This window comes from Staurois parvus, unplaced genomic scaffold (assembly GCF_062004578.1).
Source record: "Staurois parvus isolate SC_StPar_1 unplaced genomic scaffold, SC_StPar_1.0 ptg000299l, whole genome shotgun sequence".
Taxonomy (NCBI): Eukaryota; Metazoa; Chordata; class Amphibia; order Anura; family Ranidae; genus Staurois; species Staurois parvus.
The window spans coordinates 19234862-19251371 of record NW_028318095.1 but is presented as its reverse complement, the minus strand read 5'-3'; the positions used below and the strand labels follow the sequence as shown (position 1 = coordinate 19251371).

The following is a 16510-nucleotide window of genomic DNA, read 5'->3' as shown; positions in this document are numbered from 1 at the left end:
ACCCGCCTATGCTCTCACCTCAACGACAACAACCTCCTCGATCCCCTACAGTCCAGCTTCCGTCCCCTGCACTCCACCGAAACCGCCTTACTCAAACTCTCCAACGACCTGCTAACCGCCAAAGCTAATGGCCACTATTCAGTGCTCCTACTCCTTGACCTCTCTGAGGCCTTCGACACAGTCGACCACCCCCTCCTCCTCAAAAAACTACACTCCCTCGGCCTCAGAGATTCTGCTCTCTCCTGGCTCTCATCCTACCTGTCACAACGCTCTTTCAGTGTTACCTATAATGCTACCACCTCCCCCTCACTCCCCCTCTCTGTTGGGGTCCCTCAAGGCTCTGTCCTCGGGCCCCTTCTCTTCTCCATCTACACCTCCTCCCTTTGCCAACTCATACACTCTCACGGCTTCAACTACCACCTCTATGCCGACGACACACAAATCTATCTCTCAACCCCCCCACCTCAACCCCTCGGTCTCCGCCCGAATCACACACCTGCTGAGCGACATATCAGACTGGATGTCGCTCCACTTCCTTAAACTGAACCTCTCCAAAACCGAGTTTCTTGTCTTCCCCCCAGCCCGAACCCCACCCCCCATTGACTTCTCCATCACATCCAACAATGCCACCATCAAACCCGCCCTGCAGGCCAGAGTACTTGGTGTCATTCTGGACTCCAACCTATCCTTCCAGCCCCAAGTCCAATCTTTAACAAGCTCATGCAGACTCCACCTCCGCAACATCGCCAAAATCCGCACGTTCCTAACTCCAGAAACCACTAAACAGCTCATCCACTCTCTCATCATATCACGACTCGACTACTGCAACTCCCTCCTCACTGGCCTGCCTCGCCGCTGGCTATCCCCGCTTCAGTCGATCCTGAATACGGCTGCCAGACTCATTCACCTTTCCAACTGCTCCGTCTCCGCCACCCCCCTCTGCCAATCCCTCCACTGGCTTCCGATTGCGCAACGGATCAAATTCAAAATCCTAACGCTGATGTACAAAGCTGTCCACCATACTGCCCCGAACTACATCACTGACCTAATATCCAAGTACCGCCCAGCACGCACACTCCGCTCCTCACAAGACCTCCTTCTCTAGTTCCCTGGTCTCCTCCTCCCATGCCCGCCTCCAGGACTTCTCCAGGGTGTCACCCATCCTCTGGAACTCCCTGCCCCAACCCATCAGATTATCACCTACTCTCCTCTCCTTTAGGCGCACCCTGAAAACCCACCTCTTCCAGCGAAGCCTACCCCACCGCCTGCTAACTTGCCGACCTCCTCCACTCTTCCTACCACTCCATCCCCCACAGCTATCTCCTCCTGTGCCACCATCCCCTCCCTCCTAGATTGTAAGCTCCAAAGAGCAGGGCCCTCGATCCCCTCATGTTTTGCATTGTATTGGTATTGTTCTGTCACATGTTCTGTCCCCCTTTGTAATGTACAGCGCTGAGCGAACTATTGGCGCTTTATAAATACTGTATAATAATAATAAATTGCACAGGTGACAACCTATCACGGTACCACGCTTGAATTCACTGAGCTCCTGAGAGCGACCCATTCTTTCACAAATGTTTGTAGAAGCAGTCTGCATGTCTAGGTACTTGATTTTATACACCTGCGGCCATAGAGGTGATTCGAACGCCTGAATCACATGGTTTGTAGGGCTGGCCCAATACTTTTGCCAATATAGTGCATGTAGAGCTAGCCCCGTACATGGCGAGCAGAGAGCCGGTGACCCGAGCCCGGGAATGTTCTCTCTCCCAGCAAATTGATATCGTCCACATTCCAGCCCAACATAAACACTGGGCGGGGGAGGTAATAGGGGCTGCCGTCTTTGCAACTGTCTTCTGACCTACAAAGAGTTAACCGCGGCGGCGCAGACCCTTTTCCTGCACGCTGATTGGCTGCCAGCTATATATTCCTCCCTCGCCTCCCGCCCATTAACACTTTCACCACCAGCCCCGCCCTGTAGCTTCGGCGAGTGCCTGTAGTAGTAGAAATTGCTTGGCTACGCCCAGTGGGCAGGAGGAGGAGGGGGGAGGCGCCTCAGTCAGTGAGCAGGCTCCGCCTCGGTCGGGTGTGTGAGTGGACAGGGAGGGACGGACGGCTTGGTGTTTTGGTGGAAGAAGAGGACTCGCCTGAATATCTGTACCGGGGAACAGCCTAGCCGCTCGCAGTAATGGGGAACTGTCATACGGTGGGGCCCAACGAGGCGCTGGTGGTGTCTGGTGAGTGCGGGGCCTGGCGGGGGCTCTCCCTCCCCGCAGTGTGATGTGCCCGGTGCATTGTGGGGGCACAGATGGAGTCCTAATGCGGAGAACGGGAGAGGGGGGGGCCGGCCCGGAGATGGAGGATAGAACGGCGCTCGAGAATATAAATCACCTCATGTCAGTGTGGGATTCTCCATATTGCGTTTATGGACGGTCTCTATGGTGACCATGTGCGATTCCTGCGTTAGGATTTGATTATTGAGTGCAAAGGAGTGTATGCCGCCCACCTACCTGATGATGGGGATCACTACACCCCAAAAAGGGACCAACACCTACCTGATTTGTAGGGATCACTACACCCCAGAAGGGGGCCACCACCTACCTGATAATGGGGATCACTACACCCCAAAAAGGGACCACCACCTACCTGATGATACGTAGGGATCACTACACCCCACAAGGGGGCCACCACCTACCTGATAATGGGGATCACTACACCCCAAAAAGGGACCAACACCTACCTGATATGTAGGGATCACTACACCCCACAAGGGGGCCACCACCTACCTGATGGTGGGGATCACTACACCCCACGAGGGGACCACCACCTACCTGATGATACGTAGGGATTGCTACACCCCAGAAGGGGGCCACCACCTACCTGATGATGGGGATCACTACATCCCAGAAGGGGAATACCACCTACCTGATGATATTTAAGGATCATTACACCCCAGAAAGGGACTACCACCTACCTGATGGTAGGGATCACTACACCCCAGAAAGGGACCACCACCTACCTGACGATATGTAGGGATCACTATACCCCAGAAAAGGACTACCACCTACCTGACGATATGTAGGGATCACTACACCCCAGAAGGGGACCACCACCTACCTGACGATATGTAGGGATCACTACACCCCAGAAGGGGACCACCACCTACCTGACGATATGTAGGGATCACTACACCCCAGAAGGGGACCTCCACCTACCTGACGATATGTAGGGATCACTACACCCCAGAAGGGGACCACCACCTACCTGATGATATTTAGGGATCATTACACCCCAGAGGGGGGCCACCACCTACCTTATGATGGGGATCACTACACCCCAGAAGGGGGCCACCACCTACCTGATGATGGAGATCACTACACCCCAGAAGGGGACCACCACCTACCTGATGATGGGGATCACTACACCCCAAAAGGGACCACCACCTACCTGATGATATTTATTGATCATTACACCCCAGAAGGGGACCACCACCTACCCAATGATGGGGATCACTACTTCCCAGAAAGGGACCACCACGTACCTGATGAAATGTAGGGATCACTACACCCCAGAAAGGGACCATCACCTACCTGATATGTATGGATCACTACAACCCAGAAGGTGCCACCCACCTACCTGATGATATGTATGGATCATTACACCCCAAAAGGGGGCCACCACCTACCTGATGATATTTAGGGATCATTACACCCCAGAAGGGGGCCACCACCTACCTGATGATGGGGATCACTACAGCCCAGAAAGGGACCACTACCTATCTGACAATATTTAGGGATCATTACACCCCAGAAAGGGACAACCACCTACATGATGATATTTAGGGATCACTAAACCCCAGAAAGGGACCACCACCTACCTGATGATATTTAGGAATCGCTACACCCCAGAAAGGAACAACCACCTACCTGATGATATTTAGGGATCACTACACCCCAGAAAGGGACAACCACCTACCTGATATTTAGGGATCACTACACCCCAGAAAGGGACCACCACCTACCTGATGATATTTAGGGATCATCATACCCCAGCACCTGGCTGTCTAACCAAGAAACGTACCCACTGAGGGTCATCTACACAGACATACTGGGTGTATAATGTAATAGAAGTCTGTAGTCTGGCACCCAGGGGTCACAGGTGTGGCATGGAACCGCATGGACCAATGAATTACAGGAGACAGTGGTATGCAGGTATGTGCGGCTCTAAAGCTACCTTTACACTGATCCACAGCAAAAATACATATGTGTTTTTACCACGTTTGCAGTGCGTTTATAACATGATGTGACTCAAAAACACACCAAGTTCGTGTTTGACATGTTTTCCATTGATTTCAACAGAAAGGTGTGTTTTGTTGCAGTTTTTTTACTGCACCAAAAGTGCAGCAAGCCAGACTTTGAAAAACGCAGCGGACCCACAACGGATCAGTGTGAAGAGTTTCATAGGAATACATGGTCACACCTTTTATCTTCTGCTTTTTCTTTAATGCAAAAAAGAAAAATGGATCCGTGTGTTTTAGACATTTACAGGCAATTGGCTCATGTATTTGTTGGCACATGACATTTGTCCTGTGACCTTCTTTCTGTCTTTGAGCTTTTATGTGCTCTGTGATTTGGAAAAATGCGGCGTGCTGTGCCTTATTTCAGTGCACTATAATGGTGAGAACCATGGCCAGAAGTTGGAAATTGGACTGTTTATGCAGTTAGAATACAGCCAAAAATGTATCCCACTGCATGTGGCAAGAATGGGTCCTAAGGGCTTGTCTACACTTGTGAGGAAGGGGGGGGGGTAAAACCCCACAGTTGAGCTGTGTTTTTACCATCCCTTGATCATTCCCACTTTTGCTGCAGAGGAAATATTCCCCTTGCCTCATTTGGAGGGCAGCACCATCCTCTGAGCACAACCTATTCAAGTGAATGGGGCCACACTGTAACCGCACACAGCATGTGCGGTTGCAGCATGGTTGTCCAGCATGTAGGGGGTTATTGCAGGAGGCGTTACAGTGCCCCCTCCCTGCCTGTCAAAAGCTCACTGCATATTGATCTTGAACCTTGATCACTTCAATAGTGTAAGTGAGCCCCAGTACACCTGTGTGCATGAGCCCTAATAGGGTATGTTTCTTAGGAAGATCGCCTAATACTAGGGGACAAATTCTTGTAGGTTGTAGCGATCCCTTTAAACCATCAAGTAGGTGGATGGCAGCTTGGGGGGTGTAATGATCCCTAAATATCCATCAGATGGGTAGATGGCTGATTCTAGAGTGCATTGATCCCTAAAATGCATCAGGTAGGTGGACAGCACCTTGTAGAGTACAGTGATCCCTAAAGGCATCAGGGAAGTGGACAGCCTCTTGTATAGAGATCTCTAATACCCATCAAATAGGTAGATGGCCACTTAGAGTGTGGTGATCCCTCATACGTCTTGTGTAATGGGGCTCACTGCACCCTACATCAGATGGGAGGGGGGCTACTTCAGATGCAGTCCAATGATGTCACGTCCCCTGCAGCTGATGGTAACACACATACGCCTATGGAGCAATACATTGGAGCTGCTTAAATCTTCATAGATGAGCAGAAAGGTATACAATAGTTGTCATTTTATTGGATTTCTCTAAAGAAGGCTGCTGATCTCCTGATTTGATCATCGTTCATGTATTGCATAGTTCTGATTGGATTCTGTTGTTGTGTATGTGTGATCAATAGGTGGAATCTCGGTGTCAGTTTCTTTGTTGGTGTATAACCTCCTCTCTGACACAGATCAGACGGTGAAATAAAAGCCCTATGCTGTGTAAATGTAAGCCTATATATTACAGCTACTTGGAAACCTTTCTCTGCTCCAAGAGGCCATTTATCTTACAAATCCAGGCAACATGTATACAATATATCCTGCATTTCAGGATTGAATTAATCTGAGCCTGGAAGGGATACACACCCAGATACATATTGGTCTTAATTTGTTTTGCTGACATGTTGAAGGTTCGTACAGCTAATTATTTACATAATGGGCCTTTTTCATTCTAAGTCTGGTAATGTGGTCATCATGGGTTGAACGGTCCAGCGGGGACCACGGAGCTGCCCTCCAATGACCGACCTGACGCTTGTTTATAGAAGATGTAGAATCTGCAGGGAGTGGCAGCACTTAGGATTGGCTCCATGCAGAGTAATCATCCTATTCCCAATAGATCCAAGGGTTGACCCTTTCCTGTCTGGTGAGATTTGTTTCACATTCATATTGCAGCTCCCCCTAGCACTGAGCAGGGTTTGGTAGGAATGTGTGTTCTCTAGGCTCACTTAGAGGAAATATGATCAGGATGCTTGATCTGTGCTTCAGGTTGTTAGATTTGCATCCGAAGTCTGTACAGTGAGCTTGCAGGAGCTATCAAGTAATCAATGTGTGTTACTCGAGGCAGCCTTTCCTAGCCAGGGTTTTGTGGAACAGTACAGCCCATCCAGAGGTTGCTAGGGAGCCTAATAGAAGGAATCACTTCTGCACTGATCACCAGTGCAAGGGGGCTTTTTTTTTTTTTTTTCAACTAACCACCAATGTAAAAGGCATTTCTCTACTGACTACAAATGTAAGGAGATGCTACAATTTTTAGTCTGCGATTCTTTTCTTGTCACTAATTTAATATTTTTCATGATTGTTACTTATTGACATCTAGTGCAAGGGAGGGTTTTAAAATAATCAGCTTTGGGTGTCAAATATTCCAGGTATGTCATGTTCTTCCCATATTTAAAACTTTCAACCGCTTACTGATCATGCTACTTTACAGGAAAATGTAATTTTAACAGGGGTTCCTTGAGACCTCAAAATTAGTGAGGGTTCATCTAGGGTAAAAATGTTTGCTTGCTCTAACGTTGGCAACACAAGGGATTGATTTACTAAAACTGGAGAAACCAATCCGCTTCCATTTTTTAATTGGACAAGCTGAAGTTAGAAGGTGTTGGCCACCATGCACAGCTACACAAGATTTTGTGGATTCCAGTTTAAATCCAGCTGTAGATGGAGCGATTTTTCTTTCCTGCAATCATGGGTTACAGGAAAGAAAATTCTTTGATTTTTCCCATCAACACAGTTAGTGTTGATGGGAAATCCCTCCCACTGAGCCAATGGGGTTGATTTACTAAAGGTAAGTATACTGTGCAATTGCTTTATATCTGAGGTGAAGCTCTGTTGTTGTTGGTTTTTTTTTTCCGTTTTTTTTTCCATCCAATCACGAGCAAGCAAAAGTTTGGTTTATTTTTTTCCCCCCTTGCATGTCCCCCTCAGATCTAGAGCCACTGCACAGCCTGTGTGCTTTTTAGTAAATCAACCCCATTGTGTTCTCACGGTGATTACTACTAGCTGCTACAATAGCTGTTGGCAATACTTGCATGTAAAATCCAACAGGCTGGTTGTACCCAAGTTGATTGATCGATCATCTTGGATACATTCAGCATGCCTGTACATGGTTCGAATCTCGGCCGGTCCCTGCTGAACTGGTCGATATCTGAACTGTCTATGGCTGGCTCTAGTTAGGCTTTCACACTGCTCTGTATCAAAAATGCATATGTATGCGTTGATACTCTGTATCAAATACTTGTGCAAATGCTTAGTGTCGGCACTGATATTGGTGCAACCCTATTGGTTTCCCCAAATCGCTTCCCACTATTCTAATGTGATTTTCATATGACTTCCAGTTTGACTATGCAGTGTGGCTTGCTTACGATTTTCATGTGACTTCAGTGTGACTTTAGAAGTTGCATCAGCATAGGTAAGAGGCATTCCTATGCAACTTTGATGTATGAGCATTTTTTTTTCCCCTCACCCCTCCTCCCTGGTCATCCTTGCTGCCTAATGCTAGGTTCACACTGAAGCAGCATTGATCCATTCTTTAAACGATTAATCTTTTCATCAAACAGTAGATCAGTGGATCATTCGAAGGAATGATCAATCGATCAAAGAGGATTAGTGTGAAAGCAGCTTCAATCAACCTCATGGAGTGAATTTTGTCCAACTGATGAACCAGCTGAAATTTTCATTGTATATGGCCAGCTAAAGGAGTGCATTATTGTTTGCGTTTACTTTGTGTGGGATGTGTCTGAAAGGACAAAGCATGTGATTAGCAGGATATGTCAACTTTTTTGTAATAAAATAAATGACCCTTTTCAAAACATAAATATAGAACATTGCATAGTTACTGCTGCTCTGGTTTATTATATATTTGTACATAGTGCACTTTATACTGCCTTACTGAATAAGAATCTTCAAGAACATTTGCTCACATGACTTGGTGGAATTTTTGTACGAGTGTGTTCATTCAGAATCCAGTGCCAGCGTTTACAGTTTCACAATGCTTCTGGAGGAAGTAGCATTAGACATTTCAATGTTTCAGGAATGGCCTGAATGTTGTAGGAAGCCTTTAGAACAGCATGGTAGGAAATCAGTCTCATGCGGAATATGTGTACTGAGCCATTTAACTCGGTCCTAACTTTTGGATCCAGGAGCTGAATATTTGCTACAGGCACCTCTTTTAAGAAAACAGAATGCAACATGAAAGCTCAAAATGCAAGGTCCCTGGCTGTCCGTTTACTCACAAGTAGGTAGGCCAGGATGTTCCATACACTCCCTGTGTACTTTGATTCCATTTTTTTGGGTGGGTGAAGCAAGCCCAATGTCCACAATTAGTTAACCTCTGAAAAGAGGGTTTGTTAGTTTTTCCAGGAGCCTTCTATAATCTGTGGCCCCTATAACTGCATTAGAAGTTGTTGCAACGTAGTAATATTTCACACTTCACTGTGACAAAGTGCAGTCTGTAGGCCTTTTGGTATCTGTGTTTGACAAACTGTGCTAAATGTTGTGTTCTGTGCAGAAATTGTAATCAGAAGGCCACCAGATCTGTAGAAATCTCCCTTTTTTATGCAACAATGAAAGCATTGGTCATAGTAGGCAGGATTCATATGAGCTCTGCTTGAGAGGACCTTATACCACCGCATCATTTTGTTTTTTATGAATTGGCAACATGGAGTGAGCATTTAGCAAGGGCTCACTAAATTATGTTCCAGTATTCAGCTGTTTTGTCCTACATCGGTCTGTCTAACATATTCTTGTCTTGTGTGCTGTGGGAGAGTTGACAAGTAGTATATAAAATAGAGATACATTTGGAACCAGTCAATGAGTAAAGACCTAAATGTTGATAGGTCTTTATTAATTCAGTGATGGTTGATCTGATATATCTCAATCATTCAGTTTCTGCAGGATATTGTTTTTATGTTGTATATGCCCATATTTTAATTTTACCCCATTGTTTAAAGTCATGTAGCAGTGTAAATTTCTGAGTGGTCCCCTAAGAAAATGCAGTAGGGTTATCCCAACCTGGTAGAGAAAATGAAAGGGTGCCAGAGGCAGAAGAAGTAAGTTGGAGTGAAGTTGGCCATTTGATAGTGCTGTATTTTTAAGATAGGTGGCAGCAAGGGTCTAAATCTATCACCAGCCTTGGGGTGTTCTGTATGACAGGAGGTTGCGTTCCTAATGTTTGGACCACTGTGATTGGCTATCACAGCAGTCATATGATCAGGAATCCCTTCTACCAGCTTTCCAGTTGTAATTGGTGACCAAAATATTTTGGTGACAGCTCAGTGAGCATGTTAGGAGCCTGCAGTCAACATGATCTCAGAACAAAGCAGTGGTGCACCATGGACACATATACAGCACATGGGTGTTAAGACCCACCCGCTCTGCTGCTTCATACACTCACCGGCCAGTATATTAGGGTAAACCTTGCTAGCACCTGGTGGGACCACCCTTTTGCCTTCATTCTTCGTGGCATAGATTCAACAAGGTGTTGTAATCATTCCTCAGATTTTGGTTCATATTGACATGAGTTATTGTTGCCTTTCTATCATCTCGAACCAGTCTGCCAATTCTCCTCTGACCTTTGACGTCAACAAGGCATTTTTCGTTCACACAACTGCCACCCACTGGATATTTTTTGGACCATCTTCCGTAAACCCTAGAGATGGTTGTGCGTGAAAATCCTAGTAGAGCAGCAGTTTTTTTTATACTTAGACCAGCCCGTCTGGCACACACAAACATGCGACGTCCAAAGTCACTTAAATTCCCTTTCTTCCCCATTCTGATGTCTAAATGCATTGAGTTGCTGCCATGTGATTTGCTGATTAGTAATATGTGTTACTAAGCAGTTGAACAGGTGTACTTAATAAAGGGGTTGGTGAGTGTACATGTGTTGAGTTTAACCAATTTCCCACCGCCCTACAGTAGAACTGCTACAGGGTGGCAGGGCTGCGCAAAATCTTATATAATGATTTGCATTTCCGGGTTGGGGGGCGCACGCCATTGGCGGCCTCGGGATGTCAATCCCCGAGTCCCGGCCGGAGGTTCCCCGCAGGCACCCAGCGATAGTCGGGGAAAGCTAACAGGGAGAGATTTGTGTGTAAACACAGGTCTCTCTCCTGCCAGCAAGGACATACTGTTTTGTATTTCTCTGCACAGCAGAGAAATGCATAGTAGCATGTTTCCCTATTAAAACACAGACCGCACATCATGTAATACAGCACACAGTTAACCCTTTGATCACTCCAGATGTTAACCCCTTCCCGCTAAGTGTCCTTAGTAAGGTGTCAGTGCTTTTTATTAGCACTGATCACTGTATTAGTGTTATTGGGATGTCAGTGGCAGTTGGTCAATTCCCACCCAGGGTCAGAATGCCCGCTGCAGTCCCATAGTCCCTCTATAAGTTGATTGCCACCATTACTAGTATAAAAATAAATTAAAACAAATTCCAGTATATATACCGCCATTTGTAGACGCTATAAGTTTCACGTAAACCAATTAATTTACATGTATTGGGATTTTTGTTAGCAAAGACATGTAGCAGAATACATTTTGGCCTAAATTTATGAAGAAATTTGATTTTAAAAACCTTTTTGTACTGGATATGTTTTATAGCAAAAAGTCAAAAATATTGTTTTTTTTTCTTCAAAATTGTTGGTCTTTTTTTGTTTATAGCGCAAAAAAATAAAAACCACAGAGGTGATCAAATACCACTGGATGAGCTCTATTTTTGGGGAAAAAAGGACATAAATGTAATTTATGTACAGCGTCTCATGACTGCGCAGTTGTCAATTAAATTAATACAGCGCTGTATCGCAAAATTGGCCTGGTCAGGAAGGGGCTGAAATCCTCTGGAGGGCAAGTGGTTAAAAATAGGACTTATCCCCTTATTATCTAATGGTATATTCTGGAAGGGGAGTAACTAGGCATCTTCTATTTTTCTCTTATCAGAACTCGCCTTCATGAGTTGTAGACAATAGCTAGGATGCTATATAACAAAATATTGAGTTTGGGACTTCAGCTCAGAATCAAGGGATAGCTAATGTATTAGAAAGTTTTGTTGATACTGCTCTTTACTCTGCCATATCAGGCCTGCATGTAACACAGAGTAGTACTGAAAGATCACCTGACATTCTAGTATTGGCATATGTGTAGGGTTGTGCAAAACTCAGAGTTTGTTTCAAGCTATCAGAATTGTGTGTATTTAACTAGCATTAGTATAGTGGCAGGTAGTGGTGTGCTTTTTCTGATTTGGATTTGTATGTAGCAAAAAAGAGCAAGGGGATGACTAAGTTAGTCCAAGCATAGTTACATAATTAGTCTGGCTGAAAAAAGACAAAAGTCCATCCAGTTCAACCAAAAAAAAAAAAAATGTTGTAGTTGTATACCCACAGTTGATCCAGAGGAAGGCAAGAAAAAAACCCAGCAAAGCATGATCTAATTTGCTCCTGCAGGGAAAAAAATTCCTTCCTGCTCCCCCAAAAGGCAATTGGATATTCCCTGGATCAACTTTACCTATAAATGTTAGTATCCAGTTATATTCTGTGTATCCAAGAAAGTATCTTTTAAAGCAATCCACTGAGCTGGCCAGAACCAACTCTTGAGGGAGTCTATTCCACATGTTCACAGCTCTTACTGTGAAGAACCCTTTCCATGTTTGGAAATTACATTTCTTTTCCTCCAGATGTAAAGAGCGCACCCTCTGTGATGACCTCAGGATGAATATCTCTACACCGAGTTCACTATAGGAACCACTGATGTATTTATACATGGTGATCATATCCCCCCTTAATCTCCTCTTTCAAGAGAGAATAAATTCAGTTCCTCTAATCTTTCCTCATAGCTGAGCTCCTCCATGCCTCTTATCAGTTTGGTTGCCCTTCTCTGCACTTTTTCCAGTTCCTCAAAACTGAACTGCATATTCCAGATGAGGTGTTACTAATGATTTGTACCGGGATAATATAATACCTCTCTTTCTGGAGTCTATACCTCTTTTAACTACTTGCCGACCGCAGATAGCCGAATGACAGCTGCACTGCGGCCGGCCAGTTCTGGGTGGACGTCATATGACGTCCTCCCAGAACGTGCTCGGGGGCGTGCACCCGGCGATCTCCGTGATCGCTGTGTCCTACGGACACAGCTGATCACGTGACGTGGTAAAAGGCCAATCACAGCGGCCTTTTACCACGTGATCAGCCGTGTCCAATGACACGCTGATCACCGGGAAATGCAAATGCCGGTTCTCGGCTGCACTTTCCTCACGCTGTCAGATCGTGAGGAAAGTACTGCCGAAAACCGGCAGTTGTCAGAGCGGGGATCGGCACCGATCATCAGGGTCACTGATCGTAAAGTGCCCTGATGGTCGGTGCCCAGCAGTGCCACACACAAGTTCCGCCCACCTGTGCCGCCCACCAGTGCCACCCACCTGTGCCCACCAGTGCCACCCACCTGTGCCCACCAGTGCCGCCCAGCAGTTGCGCCAGTCAGTGCCCAGCAGTGATGTCAGTCACTGCGGTCTATCAGTGCTGTCTATCAGTACCCATTATCAGTGCCACCTATTAATGCCGCCTTTCAGTGCCCATCAGTGTCGCCTATCAGTGCCCATCAGTGCTGCCTCATCAACGCACATCAGTGAAGGAGAAAAATTACCTGTTTGAAAAATTTTATAATAGAAACAAAGAAACTTTTTTTTTTCAAATTTTTTTGCAATTTTTTTGCTTATAGCACAAAAAGTAAAGTGCCCAGCAGCGATTAAATGCCACCAAAAGAAAGCTCTATTTGTGAGAAAAAAATGCTAAAAATTTCATATGGGTACAATCTTGCATGACCGCGCAATTGTCAATCAAAGTGCGACAGAGCTGAAGGCTAAAAATTGGCCTGGTAAATAAGGGGGTATAAGTGCCTGGTAGGCAAGTGGTTAATACAAGAGAGGATTTTGCTCACTCTAGAAACCACAGCTTGGCATTGCATACCATTATTAAGCTTGTGATCTACCAGAACTCCCAGATCCTTCTCCACCATTGATTCCCCCAGGTGTACCCCCCCCCCCAGTATGTATGATTCATGCATATTCTTAGCCTCCAAGTGCATAACCTTACATTTATCAACATTAAACCTCATTTGCCACATAGTTGCCCAATTAAACAGAGCATTGAGGTTGGCTTGTAAGTTGAAGACATCCTGTAAGGACGTTATTCCACTGCACAGCTTGGTGTCATCTGCAAGCAGATTTTCTAGTTTTTGCCTAACATGGCTTGTTACAGATAAACACAGATAGTTACAGATAGTTTGTTGATAATAAACACAGCTGAACATAATTAGTAACTTTCTGTGGTCCTTCTTTTTCGCACTGTTATTGAACATATGCTGATAACCTTTGATACACTACTTGGTATGAGTCTTTAATTACATAAGCTTTGTATTCATTAAGTAATAAGAGACCTGTAGTGAGGAGGTAAGGATGCTTCCCTTTTGCGAATTATTCTCAAAAATACTTGTTCCCTGGCTATCATACTGTTTCAAAGGTTACAGTAAAGTCACATTCTTGGAACAAGCATGCACTTAACAAATATGTTAAAGCAAATTAAAAAAAAACCTTGCATCTCTGCCGCACTTTTCTGTAATGTCAAGTTAAACCAGCTACAAGTACCGAACAAATAACTGTTGGTGTGTTTGTACCTTCCTCTTTGACATGACAACACTGTTTATTTTCAGCTCAGAATTCCAAAACATGTTGTCAGCCCTGCCTACTTTATTTCTGATGGATTTCAGCAAAACATTTTTAATGGTATATGTAGCAAACCAAACAGAGCAAATAAAAGTTAAATGTTCGGGTTTACATACACTTTAATATGTTACTAAAGCCAGGGCTCTGCATTCACTATATCCGGTCTTCCACAGTACACAGAACATGGAAATGTAAATATTATAGTAAATATCAACTGCTACGTACATTTTCTCAGCAGTATATAGCAGTCTTGTGACTTCTATCAGTGTCCAGCTGAGCACTTGTTAATCGTGTAGGAGGAGATTTCATTCTCCGGATTGTCCTATGAGGCTGTATGATCCCTGACCTGTTGTCTAGACAGTGCTGATTGGCCCTGTTCTGATCAAATGCTCCCTCCCCCCAAAAAAACCCACAAAAAGACCTAAGTATATCTGTGGTCAAAATTTTAAATCCTATATTTCCACATTTGTCTTTTAATTATTTCTAGCCTACGCCCTGAAATTTGTAAACCAACTTTGTGAAGATTCCAACACATTGACTGTGACATATATTTGTTATGCCCTGTTGATGGGCACTGATATGTCACACATTTCAGAGTCTGCCTTCTGAACTACAGGATGCTGAGGAGGAATTTCAGGGGATGGAGTTAGTACAAGAATCGCAGATTGCAGGTAGAAAGGTACCTTGAGATATGTAGTCCTTAGAAATTCAAAGTAAACGGCAGAGGAGACAAAGTAGGCAGGGAAGTTGTGGAAAGAGATTGGTAGCACATAGCACTTAAAACTAACAAAGGATATTGAAGTTGGTTTATATGGTAAATAAATTGAGCCTATATGCAGTTAGTTAGGTCTGTATATATTTGGACACAGGTACAATTGTAGTTTTTTCAGTTCACCAAAACATATTCCAGCTATAGTTTTATATAATAGATATGGGCTGAAAGTGCACACTCTCAGGTTTAATTTGAGGGTATGTACATCCAAATTGGAGGAAGGGTTTAGGAATTACAGCTCTTAAGAGTAGCCATCCAAAAGTAATTGAATCTAATAAATAAAATGTTCATTTTGAATATTTTGTTGAGAATCCTTTACTGGCAATGACTGCCTGAAGTCTGGAACCCATGGACATTACCAAAGACTGGGTTTCCTCCTTTCTGATGCTTTGCCAGGCTCTAACTGCAGCGGTCTTCAGTTGTTCTTTGTGGGTCTTTCTGCCTTTAGTTTTACCTTCAGCAAGTGAAATGCATGCTCAATTGGGAGATCAGGTGATTAACCCTAGAGATGGTTGTGCATGAAAATCCCGGTAGATCAGCAGTTTTTTAAATACTCAGATGTGCCCGTCTGGCACCAACAGCCATGCCACGTTTAAAGTCACTTAAATTCCCTTTCTCCCCCATTCCGAATGTCTGTTTGAACTCTAGCAAGTCATCTTTACCAAGTCTACATACCTAAATGCATTGAGTTGCTGCCATGTGATTGGCTGATTAGCAATTTGTGTTACCAAGCAATTGAACAGGTGTACCTAATAAAATGGCCGGTGAGAGTAGTTGCAATGGGGCAGCATGGTGGCTAAATGGTTAGCACTTCCTCCTGGCAGTACTAGGGTTGTTGGTTCGAATCCCAATCATGGCACTACCTGCCTGGAGTTCGCATGTTCTCCTTGTGCCTATGTAGGTTTCTTCCGGGTACTCTGGTTTCCTCCCACACATGCTGGTATGTTAATTGGATCCTATATAAATTTGCCCTGGTATGTGTATATATAAATGTAAGGTATGGACTTTAGATTGTACGCCCCCTGAGGGTTAGGGACTGATGTGAATGTTCAATATATATGTAAAGTGCTGCGTAAATTGACGGCACTATATAAGTACCTGGAATAAATAAATACCCATATACACCTGGTAGGGATTGCTTACAATAATACAACCCATGTAAGAAACTCCAGCAAGAGAAACCCAATGAGTTTTCAATTTCTTTTTACAAATCTTCAGGGGAGGGTTTGCCAGTCTATAAAAAAAAGATATGTAGCGCATCATAAATTATCTTATTACATGGGCTAACCTTTGTATATCTCAATCTTTTATAATCACACTTGCATAGCAGATGTGTCACCACAAAAACTCATCAAGGAAATTTAAAGATAGATGCCAGGTCTTCAGGCCCTTGAGCTCTCAGTGGTCCTCGGGGACAATATGTGTACACATAAAGGAACGGAGGGTATGCCCAAAACTGATCCAAGGGAACAGCCACTTGAACATCCTAGTTGATGTGAAGATCTTCAGATCAAACAAATGTATATATGTCATGGCTAGACCTTCATTATTGTCCCCCAGACTATAAAGGTATTTAAATAATCCATCGTTGTTGGCTATGTAAATTCTATCCTGACCATACATTGTAAAGATGTCAAAATGTCTGATGGTCATTGTTTACCAAT

The 16510-nt window shown here is 44.5% G+C and overlaps 1 protein-coding gene across 2 annotated transcripts in view; it reads left to right on the top strand.

The window, feature by feature from the left end:
• The first annotated feature begins 2066 nt into the window (after window positions 1-2066).
• Window positions 2067-16510, top strand: part of FLOT2 (flotillin 2) — a 115424-nt gene continuing 100980 nt past the window's right edge. For both annotated transcript variants that reach the window (XM_089682991.1, XM_089682992.1), the window contains exon 1: window positions 2067-2234. In XM_089682991.1, coding sequence (XP_089539117.1) covers window positions 2186-2234 — 49 coding nt within the window. In that variant the 5' untranslated portion in view covers window positions 2067-2185. The remainder of the gene's footprint in view (window positions 2235-16510) is intronic.